Genomic DNA, 15,611 nt, shown 5'->3' with positions numbered 1-15,611 from the left:
TTGCTTGCTTTTCTGGAGGCTGAGTGGCTGAAGAGGCCTGTGTGGAGTGGGCATGGAGTGTGGAATGGGGGAATCACCCAGTGAATTTCTTTGTCTCTTTCTTCATGGTTCCCATATTTTCCTCTTGGTTTACATCCTCATGTTGGTGGGAAAACACCCTTCAGTAATTTCCTGAAAAGGGATTCATGGGCATTTTTTTTTTTTTTACTCTGTTTGAAAAATGTATTTGTTCAAGATGCCTATTTGTTGATAGTTTGGCTGGGTATAGAATTCTGGATTGAAATAATTTCCCTCATAATACAAAGTCATTTCTCCTTTGCCTATAATGTTACTGTTAAGAACTTCTGTGCCATTTTGATCCCTGACCCTTTGAGGGTAGTCTTTTGTTTTCTCTCTGAAAGTTTCTTAATTTTTTTTTTTTTTTTGAAGACTCAGTGTTTGGAAACTGCATAGTTTTATGACTCGGTGTGGGTCTCTCCTCTGAACACACAGAGGCTTCTTTCCATCAAGAAACATGTCCTTCAGATCTGGGAGATTTTATTACCTCACCTCTCAAATAATTCCCTCTCCTTCACTTACCCTGTTTCCTTTCTCTGGAACCCCTATTAGTTGGGTGCTAGATCTCTGTTGGGTGTTGCTTCTCTGATTTTCTTATTTTTCTCCCCCTTTCTCCATCTCTTTGAGAGAAATTTCTTTATCTTCCAACTTTTCTATTAAGTTTGTTATTTCAACTGTCTCTTCCTCTTGGAATTTTCTTATTTCAAAGACGCTATGCCTTGTCTCACTAAGGATGTCAAAAAATACTTATTTTTGTTATTCCTTCTCACTGCTCCACCCCACCCCCATCCCTGTCTTTCATATTATATGCTCTTCTCAAATGTTTCTTGACCCTTAGTTGCCTGTTTATATTTGAGAGTGAGTTGACATTTAGCCACCTAGAAGCCCACTGTGTGTGTTAGGGCAGGGCAGGATGGAGCAAGTGCTCTTGCTGACCAGTGGACTTCACCATGGGGTGATTAGGTGAAGCTCTAGCTGTTACTTTGCAAGAACTCTACCATGTTAACATTTGTGTTTGTCTTTCTCTTGGGCCAGTTTCCCTGTCTCCTGCCTGCTGTCAGTCTCCAAGAGACTGACTAGCTAGAGGCCTGATCGGGGATGGGAATGAAGCAGAGATGCAGATTTTCATTTAACCTCTCTGTTTTCAGTGCTTTATCCAGCTCCCAGCCTGAGTCCAGAGCCCAACTAATGCGGCCCCTCGAGAAAGTAAACCTCTTGTCTTCTGCACAAATTAGGAAGGCACTTGGGAGTCTGACTACTCTTTAAAGATTTGCAGTTGGTCTTCCCAGTTTTTACCTCACCTGCTATCTCCAGCTCCCGAGATTTTCCAGGGTTCTGAGTCCCCAGCCTGAGCTTTCATTTGCCCCTCTTTCCTAAGGCAATCTCAGTTCCATCTGTTTCCAGTTGCCTCCTCTCCTGTTCTTTTTGTCCTTGTGGATCTATGCATTTTTAATTTTCATATTGTCATTTTGGTGAGGGGTTTGGACAAAAACAGAAATAAATGAATGTGTTCAATCTCCCACATTGAACAGGAAGTCCCAATTCTGTTAAAACATTTATTGAATCCCTTCTATGTGCAAGTGACATAGGTGTCACCGCAGAGGTGGCCAAGGTAAATAACAAAGAGAAAAGGGAGAATTGGGGGAATACAGAAGGAAGAATTGACATTCTGATGAAGAATGAGGGGCAAGAGAGAGGGGCAAGTCCAAGATTATTCTGGTAGACAAAGACCTTTGCAGACATGGGGAAGTCAGGAGGGGCCTTAGGTCAGTATTTTGAAGAGTGTCTTCCTGGGATTCAAAAGGGGCAGTACACAGCTGGAGGCCAAGAAGGAGGGAGGGACTCAGTGGTGGGTAAGCACTGAGCTGGCTCCAAGGAGTGGAATAGCTGGGAAAGTACTCGAGTCATGTCAGGGTATGTGGGACTCAGAGCTCAGCCCTTTGGGGCTCCTTCTGCCTACAGAGCCTCCACCCGGCAGCCTGCCTGGCTCTCAGAGTAGACCTAGCACATTCTGGAGTCTCACACACATCATCTGAGAGAGAACAGACACTGATGGAGAGAAGAGATGCTGTGAAATGATCTCTTCCCTACTCCTCTGCAGAGGCTGGTGCTGGAGAGTGTGCTCTATGCATGCATGTGTGCACGAGCTGGTGAGCCCCTCTCTGACCGAATGGGGCCACCTGAGACAGCCATCAAGGCCTGGGGGGCACTTGCCTCTCCAGGTTCCTTTCAGAACACTGTTGTTCTCTTTGGACCTGCTCTCAGCTAGAGCCCAGTCTCTCTTTCTCGCCTCTTGGAGAAATAAATATAGCCCACGTCTCCCACAGACCCCATTTCTCCTCCTCCCTAAGCTGGAATGCCATGAAACCTCTAAACCCTTACATTTGGGATGATGCCCTCCCCAAGACCCGTAGGCCTCTGCCTCCGGAGTCACCAGTGAACTGGCACCTGCTTTGGCATTCAATGGAAACAAACACAGGTGCCCCCCCCCCGCCACTGCCCCAGAAGCCTCCTTGTCAGAAAGGCCTTTATATCTGACTTGACTTCTTGGCACAGAGGGAGCCCATATCTTGATTTCCAATGGAAGTGTGAAAACTTGGAGATACCCTCTTCCTTCTGAACTTTTTGGGGAGCTAAATCTCCCCATCAGCTCTCGCTTTTCTAACGCAGACTATCTAGAGCCCTTGGTCTTCGGTTCCCACGTCACCCCCTGCCCTTCCACAGAGGACAGTGAATGAATTGGCCATGCCTGAGCAGGGGCCCTGGACCCATTGTCCACCCACATCTCTGGGGTCCCTGAGGTCTGGGGACACAGAGGTGACCCAAACTTGAATCCTAATTCTGCCACTTACAAGCTGTGTGACGTGGGACAGGTTGCTTCATTTCTCTGAGCTTTCATTCCACCCCCACCCCCCACTCCCCTCACCTGTCCTGGGAAAAAGAGGTGATGAGATAAGATTTGTTGATCCCCCCCCTAGGCCGGGGGGTGGAGAATCGAGCCCCCTCCCCTGCCCCCACCCCACCTGGGGCAGGGGGCGCCCAGCAGCCCAGCCTCTGAGCAGCACACGCGCGTTCCAGGAGCGTCTGTTCCCAGCTCAGATCCACTGAGACGCCTGCACCTTGTCAGAACTCCATCTGTCAGGAATTTATTACTAATGCATTTTATAACAGGCTTTATAATAAGATATTAAAGACTGTGGCGGCATCCAGCAAGCATTCCATAAATATTAATAACGCCTTTAGAGATGGCACCTACGGTGGAAATGGTAGGGCTTGTTGCGGAGGTTTGGTCGAGGATACGGAATAAATCGAATTGACGAGCGTACGCCGCGAAGATGAGCGGGGATGGGGTGCTTCTCTCTCTCCTATCTTCCTTTCTCTAGGCACTTCGAGCTTTTATACTTCTTTTCCTTTCTTCACAACTTACCCTCTGCAGTGCTGCTTCCTCTTCCTTCCTGTTCCTTCCTCCCTCTTTCCTTCCCTCTCTCTTCCTGGGACTGCTCTCCGGCTCGTTCCCATCACCCTCTGCTCCCCAGTTCTGCCTTTTCACCATCCCCTCCTATCTTCCTTTGTCCCTGGTCCCCTTCTTCTCCCTTCCCCACCCCCTTCCTTACCCTCCTTCTCTGCCTCTCTGCCTGCGCAGCCCTCTTCCTCCCTTCTGCCTGTACCCCCGCTGTTCCAGTGAGCACCCCGAGCCACCTCTGTAGAAGCCTGGAGTGTAATGTAACTTACACTGCATGTGAGAAGTGAGCTATTTATCATTATTATTAACGAACAAGATCCCTTGCACAGCAGAACTTTCCCAGAGTCTATTCCCTTGTCACCCCAGGAGTAGCAAAAAGATTTATTTGTCTCTGAATTGCACAGGGTGGCCCATTTACAGCAGGTCCATCAGAAGTGATGTGGAGCTTAAATGGGAACTGGAAGAGGCAGGGGCCTGCCCTGTCTGCGCCCTGCCTGGAGCGGGGCTCCTGCTGAGAGGATTCTCCCCAGCCTGCCAGGGTTTTGCAGGGGTTGATCCCTAAACACTGTTCCCTGCTTCCCAGGAGGCCTGGGTGGGACATTTGGAGAGATTTCCTATGTAAGGGCTCAGAAGCTCCAGGCGGTGGCGGGGGCAGGATGGGGCAAGGGGGGACTGGCCATGGGGGAAGAGGTGCTGGGAGCAGAACTGGGGCAGAGAAGCCAGCCAAGAGGCCTGGAACCTTTCCCCCAGAGACCAACTGCTACTTTTCAATAAGAAGCTGGACTCAGAACCAGTTTCCACCATCAGGTCGTGAGGAGAAGTTGCCCTAGAATGAGGCAGCCCACCTTAGCTGAAATGGGCCTTTTGGCCCTGCCTGTGCAGCCCAGGCCCACCCTGGTAATGGATCTGTAGACACCAAACCCCAAGCCTCGACACCAGAGGGGTCCCTTCCCCCTGGTCTCCTTGTCTCCAGGTGGGTAGAGCCTGGCTTTGTAGGGTATCCCTCCTCCAGGCCTGTCTTGGATGATGGTGTCAAGCCAGTGACCAAGCTGTCCCCTACCCTCCCCTGCCACCCCCACATTCATGCTGATCACTGCAGTGACCTGACTGGATTTGCATGTTAAAAGGAGTATCTGGGGACACTTTAAAAAGAGAGGGAGCCAGCATTCATTCATCTAGGCTGTTTTATTCTCCCCCCCCCTTATTACCTTCCTTGCCCCCAGCAACCTAGGAGCAGTGGTAGGGAGCTTTGCTTTCTGCGGCCCAGCCTGGGCATTAAAAGGATGGAATCCCGGCAGGCAAGAGTCAGGCTGAGCCTGGGGCAGAGCTGCAGGAATGAGGAGGCCTTGCCTGGGGCTGGATGCATTCTGGGGGTACTGTGGGGGAGGAAGGAGCCGAGACCCATGGAGCAGAGTGTAAGCCAAAGGGTGTAGCCATAGGAAGGATAGCCCAGATGCAGTCCCTGTGCCCTAGCCAGGGACGGGAAGTGAAGTCCAGGCAGGGTCTGCGAAGACCAGGGCAGGGAAGGCTCTGAGAGGCACATGTCTCTGCTTTCCTCCCTCACTGGGCTCCATTACCATCACTGCAGCTGGGCTTTCTCGGCCCACCCGTGGCTTCTCCTCTGCCCCGTAAATGTTGGCTTCTGTGTGGCGCTGGGCTTGTCACGGTGCCCACTCCAGCCCTAACCAGACAGCAAGAACCTTCTTTTTCAGGTTCTGCAGAAAATGGATTTAACAGGCCAGGCCACATCTGATTGGCCTGTTTGAGTCACGTGGTTACCCCTGGACCAATCAGATGTGCGCTAGGTCTGAAGTCACTTGGTACAAACTTGGCTGCCTGGATTTCCTTAAGCAGAACTGTGAGTTTATAAAGAGCATCTTTACTTGGGGAAAGTGTGGGGAGGGAGGCAGTGGTTAGCAACTCTGGGTGGCGTGAATAAAGCACTATATTTGCCGTCGTGGCTCTGCCATTCACCACCTGAGAGACTGAGAGCCAGACGCAGCCCCTCTTTTGTACCATCAGTAATTTGGGGAGACAGGACTGGATAATCCCCAAGGCTCCTTCCTGCTCCTACATTCAACGCATCCCTGAGTTGTGCAGGGTCAGACCTGGCCTCCATGATCAGGAGCTGCCTCCAGGAGCCCCTCCTAAGCCTTCCTCAGACTCCTGCCCTCCTCTCCGGGGCCCTCCAGTTCCCCCCGGGGAGGGTCTTCCGAAGTTCTCCCACCTCGAACCCGTCTGCAGCAGCCATGAACTCATCAACAGAGATGGTCTCTTTCTGAATTTTTAAATGCCCATTTGTCTAAGTTCATGATAAAGAGATTGATTGGCTGTTTTTAATACCCCCCTTTAAATGGAGCTCATCTCACGCTGCTTGTGATGGTATTTTATTACCATAATAATAATTGCAACGACCATTTTATTGAGTATTGCTCAATACTGCCTTGTGCCTGGCTCAGCGAGAAGGTTTTTTTTCCCTCCACACCTTGTCTCGTGTAATTCTTTCTCACAACCCTGGGGGTAGGTACTGTGAACAGTTTCACTTTTATATTTTCCTTTGCACAGGGAAACTGAGGCCAAAAGAGTCAGTTCAGCAGCATATGCTTGAGGTCTCCAGCCAGTACATGGAAAAGCTCGTAGTCACACTTAAGGAGTGTGACTCAGGCCATGCTCCGAGTCACCAAGTTTTACTGTCTGCTGTATACTCCAAAGCCCAGCTGCACCTGATCGTGGGGGGAAATCTGCTTGTGTGGAAGGTGTAGACCTTTAAAGGGGCACATCTGCACATTTTGCATGAAGCAGCAGCTGGGTGCTTGGAGAGGCCCCAAGTGTAGGTGCTGATGATTGCCACCCCCCCAAATCCCTGATAGAGCATATCCCTGATAGGCGCCCAGAACCTGAAATGCAGGAAGTCAGCATTCTTTTCTCTCCAATGGCTTGTCCCTTCTAAGTATATGAATGGCTCTTTGCCAGGCCCATTTAAAACCTTTTCTAAGTTATGCAGAAATTAAATGGGTTTTCACTGCAGGGCATGAAACATAATCTAAGAAGGTCAGACACCGGACTGTTCCTTCTTTTCCCCCTTTTCCCCTGTCTTCTCGAATCTTGCCTTTAAATCGTCTGGTCAGTTGCCCAGAGAGCCTTTGCCCCGGACCATGAGGTATGCTTGGGTGAAATGTCCCCTCCTCCCCAAGGCAGAGGGCTGGTGAGCTGACATTCTCACGGGAGCCATCCCTCTCCTCTGGGCACTGGCTACTTGTGGGCTGTGCTCTGACATGCTGTCAAGCTCCCCCACCCCCACCCCCTGCCACTAGGGGCTGGCTGCTATGAAATCGGGACATGTCCTTCCCTCTCATGGCAGACACCCCAGGTCCCTTTGGAATGTTTTGTTCTGGGATGTGGGTCTGACTCCCATGTGCACGCGGGTGATGCACATATAGGATCTAGAGAGGGCGGGAGGAAGTGGGAGAACCATAGTTTAGCCAAGAGACTTGTGGAGATCTCCTCAAGACCCGTGCCATCATGGCAGCTCGTCGGGGCTGGGGGCTGGCTCCCCTAAGCGCGGCACCAGGGGAGCTTAGACTTTGGGGCTGTGCACCCGGTGGCCCAAGGGTGTGTATCTGCAAAGTGCCTGCACCCATCAAATCCCCCAGGAAACTGTTCATCTCAGTTCCAATAAAGGCATTTCAGTGAAAAGACTGTGACAGGGGGCGGGCAGGGCCAGGGGTCACTAAGGGACTTTGAGGCACCTGGGATCAGAAGCAGCCCCTAGGGCTGAAGAGGGAAGGGCGGGGGGGGGGGGTGAATGGGGCTTAGGTTGCTCACTGAAGGCTGCGACCAAAGAGGAGGGGCTTTGGAACTAGAAGGAGTAGGAAAGTAATGCCCAAACTCTCCTCCCGCCTCTTCCCAAACTCTGAGTTCGTACCAGCACGTTCCCTGGGCAGCAGCCAGCCTGCAAGGAGCCTGGGGCTGGATGTGGTCCACTGAGGTCTCCCTGGGGTGGGGAGGGGGAGACAGAGTAGGGTACTCAGTGCATCTGAGGCAGGTACAGACAGGGAATGCCCAGCACAGTACCATCATTAATATTCATAGTGCTTCTTGACACCTGCCTGCCCTCCCCTCGAAGACATTCTTGTCTGCAGTCCTCTGGAAGGCACAAGATGACAACATCCGACTGCCCATTTCTAAGCACTTATTGTATGCTGGGAAATTTGTACGCGGGAGCTCATGTTCTCTTCACCGTGACCCTATGGCATACTATTAACTTCAGTGGACAGAGCGGGCATTAAGGATCAGAGAGATTAAGTAACCCAAAGACACACAGCAAGGCTAGGGTTCCCATAGAGTCAGTCGATCCCTGAAATCCTGGCACTTTGCTCTGCCCCCTTGCACACTTGATTCTCTTCTGGAGGGAGGAAGGGAGAGCATCTGTTTTCCAAGCCACCGAGCTGAGGGAAGGCCTAGCAAAGGAAAAGGAGGTTCAGAAGGCAAGAGGCAGCCTGCTGGGCTTGAGAAGCACAACTAGCTCTACCTACCAGAAAATATTAAACCGATACGAATAGAAGTTACCCATGATCTTAGCCAAAAGGCCAAGAAGGGATGCCTGCCGGGAAATACAGGGTGAAGGAAGAGACAGGGCTAGACCACGAGGGCCTGTGTTCTATGCACAGGGGATTGGGGAGTCATGGATGGTGTGGAGGGGAGAGGCCTCCCTGTCTATGTCCTGTCCTCTGTGCTGGCGGGAGGACAGATTCGGAGCCTGTCCCTTTAGCCTGGCACTTGCCTAGTGATGGGGGAGAGTCAGCACACTCAGAAACAGTGGCAGATCCATAGCCTAGTTCTCCTGAGGCCCTTTCCAGCCCGACTGGGAGTTTTATAAAGAACACCCTTGCCTCAAGCAGATGGTCCCAGGGAAGGGCCGCCAGCATGCCCCAGTGACAGAAGCTACTCAAACTGATGACGCAGGGCCCAAGTCCTGGCCAGCAGCACACGGAAGAAGCAGCAGTGTGGCTGTTGTCCTCGAAAGGAGCCCTGCAGGTCTTAGAAGGGACCCAGTTCATCCCAGTGGGAATAAACACAAGGCCAGGAATATCGGCTGTGCCGCCAGCAACGTAAGGGGCTAGTCCCACACTCCTAGCTGGGAGGTCCCACCCCCGGGGGCAGTTGAGCTCAGCATCATACAGAAGAGGAAAGAAAAGAACTGTCATCGGCATTTTAGAGAAGCATAAGATCACTGGCTTAGAATTAGCCAGCCCTGAATTCCAGGTCCTCTTCTACCACTGCCTAGCTGTGTGACTTGGGCAAGTGGCTTAACCTCTCTGAGCCATCGCTCCCTTTTCAAAGGACAGTCAACGGGAGCAGGGATTGTACCCTTTTGTCTCTGCAAAGAGCCTCATTCAATTGCCTATCTCCAGGTGTGCCCAGAGTCCACTAAACGATGAATAAAATTCCCTAGTCCCATATTCCACAGGCACGGCTGCCGTGCCAGGTACTGTGGTGGACGCCGCGGTGATGAGAGCCGGCAGTCGGGCTAGAAGCGAGAATGCACTGAGCGCTCTCAGAGCCACTCGTTTGTGTCTTCAGAAAGGATGTGGGCTGAACACCTGCCGTGTGCCGGGCACTGTGTCAGGCGAGGCAGCTAGAGCCCCATGGCTTCCGTGGGGCACACATGCTGTGAGGGAAGACAGGCCCTGACCAAGGCATTACAGAAGACAGTGGATGATGAAAATCCCCTGGGGGCGCTGGGAACCTTAGTATAAACAGTGGTTGTTGGGGGCGGGGGGATGGTAGGGGCTGACCTGCCTTAGGGGTCTGGAAGGTTCCATGAGGAAGTTATATTTAACCAGAGACCCCCAAGTCAGAAAAGGGCAGGAGTCTATAGACAGTGTGTAACGGAGGGAATCATGGTAGGCTCCCAGGAGGTGGTACCTTTCTAGTGGGTCTTGTGGGCCTTTCGTGGCAGGCTGCCGTGGCCCAGAGATGGCATGTGGATGCCCTACCCCAGGCAATCCAAGTAACTTCTTTGGGGCCCAGCAAAGCCTCAGGGCCACCTATCTCCTGCCTGTGGCACACACTTCTCAGCTCCCCACCCATGAAGCCTCCCGACATGCAGACTCCCAGGTGCCCCCTAGAGCAGCCCTGGGCCTGAGGCTTGAGCAGCAAGGGGCATTCAACAGAGGAAGCGACATCGCCAAGAATCAGGGATTTGGGGACCAAAAGGCCCTCATCCAGAACGCCAGGATGAGCAGATCATCTTTAGAACTTGTGCTGTTATAGCCGCCAGGAGGCCATCAAAAAAAGGGGAAAAAAATTAGATACTGCATTTTAAATTCCTCTGAACCCTCTTAGAATAAAAATGACAAAGCTGCAGGTCTGGTTGGCTGGAGGGACGTGGTTAATGGGCTTTGGGGGAATAGTCACCAACGAAGGCAGCTGTTCCGGGCACCACTCACCCTTTTGTTTGCTTTGCTTTACCCCCAGAACACGCCGGTGGGGACACCCATCTTCATCGTGAATGCCACGGACCCCGACCTGGGGGCAGGAGGCAGCGTCCTCTACTCCTTCCAGCCCCCCTCCCCGTTCTTTGCCATCGACAGCGCCCGCGGCATCGTCACGGTGGTCCGGGAGCTGGACTACGAGACCACGCAGGCCTACCAGCTCACCGTCAATGCCACGGTGAGTCCCCGCCCCAGAAGTCTGCCCCCTCCCACCCTAGGAGAGGGCAACGCGACACCAGTATCCTTCCCAGGTGGTCAAGCCTCCATAAGAGGGATGCTGGCGAGAGTCACCATAAGAATGGAAGCAGTGCTGTGCCAAGCACTCGAAAGGATCCCCTCGGTTAAATCCCACAGCAGCTCTATCTCATATGTAATACGAAGTTACCCATTTTACAGATGAGGAAACTGAGGCCCAGGAACAATTCCGGTCATTGCCACAGTGACCCAGCCACTGCAATTTAGAGCTGGCACTGGGAACCCCACAGGACGTCCGCGGTGTGGGGGTGTCCCCTTGTTCTTTGGAACTTCAGACCCAACGGTGTCCTGACAGCACCCTACACATAGGCGCCAGAGGGTCCCGGCCTTCTGGCTACTGCTCCGGAGTGGTAACGCTTATAGAGGAAGGCCCTCTCATGTGCACCTGGGAATTCCAGGAATAGTCAGCCAGGAGAGAGAGGGGACAGAGAGGAATAATTGTCCCATTTTATGGCTAACACTATTGAGACTTACAAGCCAGTAAGTAGTGGGGAGAAAGAACGCAAACGCAGTTTGTCTGACACCAGTCCAGTCCCGTGGCCAGGAGTTTCTGAGTTTCCAGATCCTCACAGCTGCTTGGCCTCTGTGCCCTGCGGGTTTGCAAGGGCCTGGGAGACAGGCAGGCCACACTCTGAGTAGGTTCCCAGCCCTGCACTCCTCTCCTGCAGGGCGAGAGCTGGCCTCTTGTCCCTTCGATTTCTGTTTACAAAGCTCTGGCAGAGAGTGAAACAAGTTATAAGACTCCCTCTTGACCTGCCAGGACCCGTTTGCCTGACACCCAGCAACTCCCTCCAGCCCTCTGTCACTGCAGTGGCCACTGCCTGAGGATCTGGGGTCTCCTCTTGCAAGTCACAGAACCCAGTTCCTGGGGCAAGACCCACGGACTAGGCCAAGGATCTTCCGGTCTGAAAGTTGGGGTTCCCCCAGGCTTGCGCAAAGTGTAGAGAGTTCCCAGGAGCCAGGAAGTGCATGCTTTTCCTGGGGAGGCCACTGTGGGGGCCATTCACATTCTTTCCTTCTCCCCTGGTTAAGTGTAGTTTGTCCAGAAGGTCACATGTCCTGCTCTTAGTAAACCAGATTTCTGGGATCAAGGAGGTGTGCAAAACTGGTGCCCGCTCTCTGCACACACCTGTGCCCTTGCACGCTGCCTCGCGCCCGCACACAGCCGTGGTGCCCCTCCAGCTGCTCTCCATTTGCACACGCAGGGGCCCAGGAACACACAGATGCTTGCTTGCTCTCTTTCTTGCTATGCATCTGTCCCTGTGGAGTAATTTCCGTCTTCCCTGAAAATGGCTTTGGGCAGGCGGGGAAGAGACCAGAGCCGGGGGGCTGGCAAGAACCTGGGTGGCCGGACCTGTCAAGAGGCCCGGCTCCAGCTGAGATGGTGAATACAGTTAAATTGCTCTTAATCTTGCTGGCTAGCAGGCCTGCAAGCAGTGGAACAGGAGGGTCCTTCCCTGCGGATGGCTCCCCCACCTGAAACTCCGTCCCCCTCAGGCCTGGTGCTGTGCCCTTGGCTGCGGGACATTTCCCCAAGGAGGTTCTCCTGCCAGGCATCTGGGCATCACCGGGAGCTGTGTGGGTGGCAGGTGGGGAAATGGGAGAACTTCCCTAGGAGTGGCTGCTGAGAGCTGCAGGCCCCCAGAGTCACAGCTGGGAACCTGGCGAAGTCCACGCCCTGCCAGGTGTGTCCCCTGCCATTCCCTGCCCCCCACCCCGGAGTCTCAGGTAGGCTGGATGGAGGGATCTGTGGCAGGAAGAGGGCTGTGACCCCAAGACGGTGGGACCAGGAGGACAGCTGCCAGGCTGGACAAAGCTTTCTACGTGCAAAGCCTGGTAATGACAAATGAGAACCTCTGGGCTCAGCTCCTCCTGTGTCCAGACTCTCCTCCATCCTGCTGCTCTCACTCCTCATCCCCGAAGTCCCTTGTCCTCTCCATGGGCTGCCCCTGAGAACTCTTAGGACAACCTGCTTTCCCTTCCCAAAGTCTCTGCTGCACCTCTGTATCCGGAAGGCAGGAGCAAGCTCTAGGCTTGCTGTGATGGGGGGAATGCTTAGCATCAGTCCGGCCACCCCAGACCAAGGGAGACCTAATCAGAGCACAGTCACTCCTCAAATCCCAGACCAGAGAATCTGCAGGCCCAAGGGTCCTTGGGGGTCCTTGCCTTGAGCCCCTTCATCTCACAGAGAAGGAAATTGAGACCCCAAGAGGGAAGAAAATCTGTTCGAAGCGACACAGCAAGTCAGGGCCCGAGCTGATGTTAGGGCCCCAGATCAGAGCAGTTAGGACAGGTTTTTACTGCAGAAGGATCTGAGTTGAGTTCTGGCCATGTGACTCTGGGCAAGTTACCTCTGTGAGTCTCCTATCTGAATATCCTCTCCGATCCTCTGTTAATGTACCTGAATAATGGGCACATGGTATGTACAGAAGCAAACAAGGGGTAGTCCTATGCCTGTTCCGTAGTCTGTACTCAGAAGCGAGTCTGTTCCTGGGGGCTATCGTCATTCAATAGCAGAGGGCTGTTTAAACAGTTCATCACAGTGGGCTGTGTATGTTAGGGCTATCGAAGCTGTGTTTCTGGTTTCCTTTCTCGGTGAGCTTTCCTAAGACTACATTTCCAACTGACTAGGAGGGTCTAAACATTGCCTACCTGGCCACAGAAAGATGGCCCATATGATCTCTCAGGATTTCTTCCTGGAGTCCCCCAAATGTCACAGGCCCTGGAGCTCCCCCTGCTGGTTCTGCCAGAAAAGATGCTTGACCAGTAAACCCTGTGGGGGTGGGGGGGGGGTGTTTGTCGCTGGTAGGGGGTGCAGGTCTCAGAGTGGCCCTCTCTGCCATTAGAGGGTCTTTCTTCTGAGGAGCACCCATGCTGGTCATTACCTTGCTGTCCCAGGATGAGAGGTGGCAGGAAGTAGGCATGGCAAGGGCCACTGGCCCTCTGCCTGAATCAAGAGAAATTGCTAAGGACAACACCATCTTGTTTCCCCAGGCCAGTCATCCCACCCATGACATGTCCGGGATGATCAGGCCTAGTCTGGGCTGGGGGCAGGAGCTCTGGCTCTACCCTAGCCCTGCTTTGTGACATTGGACAAACCATCTTCTGCCAGGCATTGGGGTTCCTGTTTATGTTTTCCTGCACAGGTCAGAGATCACTGTGGGTTCAAGTCCTCAAACTTCTGTGTACTAATGTGCTTCCCACGGGAGTAGAGGAGCACTTGGGTCCATGGGCACATGTGTTTGTACTCAGGGGTGTCATGTGTGTTCAGATGTGTGTGTATGTGCACGTGTGTGCATGTCAATAATGGCACCATCTAAGGTTGTATATTCTTTGTCCTCTAAGGATCAAGATAAGACCAGGCCTCTGTCCACCCTGGCCAACTTGGCCATCATCATCACAGATGTCCAGGACATGGACCCCATCTTCATCAACCTGCCTTACAGCACTAACATCTATGAGCATTCTCCTCCGGTAAGACGCTCTCTGGCCCTCGTGGGACTTCCCTCTGAGCTTCTATTAGGGATGGGGGCCCTGTTTGACTGGACAGGCTCTTCCTTGGCATTTCTTACTTCCTTCAATCCCTGTGCATATCCATGTTGGGTGTCTTAGCCCAGTGAAAGCCCGACCCCCTCTTCATACTTTGCCACCATGCCCCATGTCCAACCCCTCTCACTTCACCCTCAGAGGGCTCCAAGAAGCAAAAACACAAAGACTTACTAGTGTAAACTAAGGGGAGCAGTTCAGAAAGATTGCTGTGGGGTGACAGGGACGCCTGTGGAACCAGCCTGGTCTGGAGAGCAGATCTAGACTCGGCTTAGCCACATTCCCCACGGGTCAGTCTGCCTCTCTCTGCCCAGGAGCGCTGCCCAAGATGGCGGCCGTTTGCCCTCCATTCCCGGTCCTCTCAGGCTTGGCCCTTCTGTGAGAGCGCACAGCTCCAGCTGCCCCTCCAACAGCTCCGTCTCTGGATTTCTCTAGGCCCACGCTTCCCAAAGAGGCATCTGATTGGTTGGGATCCTGATTTTGTGCCAGGTCACAAGGTCACAGATCTCCAGTTAGGCTATAAATTGGTTGTGCTTGGGTACTGTGTCTGCCTATGGTCCAATCAGCTGTGACTGGGGGTGTCTGAGGACCAAACGTGTTGCTGCCCGCTTGGCAGGGGCCGGGGGTGTGCAGCTGGGCTCACCCAGCCCTTGCCTCATAGCCATCCATGCTTCTGTGCAAACTAGAATAAAGCACGTACACTGGGCTGCTAAATTAAGAAAAGCTGGCTCCTCTGGACATGCAGTTTGGGGGTCGCTCTTGGGGGGGAAAAAGTGCCCTCCCTTTTGAGAGAACTCAGTATGCTTAGACGCACAGCACTGAGGACCAAGTAGGGCACCCAGCTGAACATGCGGGCATTAGGGGCCCACCTGCACATCTGCACCGGCTCGCAGAATCAGTACAAGTGAGACACAGGCTTCCTTTGGCCAGGGTGCAGAACCCGTAGGCCACCACAGAGAAGGCCAACCTCCAGTTTGGAGACTGTGCTCCATCCTGAGCATGGCATCCTCAAAGCACTCTGCTTCCATCCCCAGGGGTGTGGGGCCGGTGTGGGCTGGAGGAGCTAACAAGCAGGATGCTCTTCAGTCTCCCGTTGCAGGGCTCTGAAGCTGCATTTCCGGTGGAGGGGGACATCTCAATGCCCCCTACCCTAACCTGCTCTTTCTTAGTGGTTGGTGGACAGCAGGATCTCTCTCTAGCTTTTGAGACTAAAGTCTATCTCCTTCCAAAATCTCTTTGCTGTGCCCCCATCTTCTCAGCCCAGGGAGGCCTTCCCTGACCTTTCAGAGGAGGTGGGCCCTGCCAATGGCCCCGGGCCCCTGGACATCCCTTTCTTAGTTCTCAGCATCCTTGGGCAGCTTGCTCGACCTCTGCTTCCCTGCTGGACCAGAAGCATAGTTCAGCAGGAATGGGGTCTGCTGGGGGCATAGCACATCAGGGGAGCTGAGGGTGTGTTTATGCAATGAATGAATGAACAAATGAATGAACGAAGGAACAATCAAAGGAACAGTGCCCTGGTCAGATCAGGTCTCTCGCCATCCTACCATTCTCATCACCCCTATGCCTGCTCCTGTCACCAGTCCAAAATCCACCTATCTGTTGGTTCCCAACTTGCTGGCCGCCCTTCTTAGAATTTCTCCCCCTGGCTTCGTCCTCACTGGCCCACAGACATAGCCAGCCATTGCTTTCCCCTTGGCTTTGGCAGAGCGGACTCCTCCTGGGTTGCGTAATTTACCACTGAATTATAGTTGTACCTTGAATGCTCCCACTGTGCGAGGAGCTCCTGGCAATCA

General features: G+C 53.2%; 1 protein-coding gene across 1 annotated transcript in view; it reads left to right on the top strand.

Moving 5' to 3' along the window:
- LOC131828857 (cadherin-23-like) overlaps positions 1-15,611 on the top strand; it is a 269,926-nt gene that overhangs the window by 152,949 nt on the left and 101,366 nt on the right. The window contains exons 7-8 of the mRNA XM_059169997.1: positions 10,001-10,195; positions 13,618-13,746. Of these exons, the coding sequence (XP_059025980.1) occupies positions 10,001-10,195; positions 13,618-13,746 (324 nt within the window). The remainder of the gene's footprint in view (positions 1-10,000; positions 10,196-13,617; positions 13,747-15,611) is intronic.

This window comes from Mustela lutreola, chromosome 4 (genome assembly GCF_030435805.1).
Source record: "Mustela lutreola isolate mMusLut2 chromosome 4, mMusLut2.pri, whole genome shotgun sequence".
Taxonomy (NCBI): domain Eukaryota; kingdom Metazoa; phylum Chordata; class Mammalia; order Carnivora; family Mustelidae; genus Mustela; species Mustela lutreola.
The sequence above is the reverse complement of the archived record's forward strand: the minus strand, read 5'-3'. Positions and strand labels throughout refer to the sequence as shown.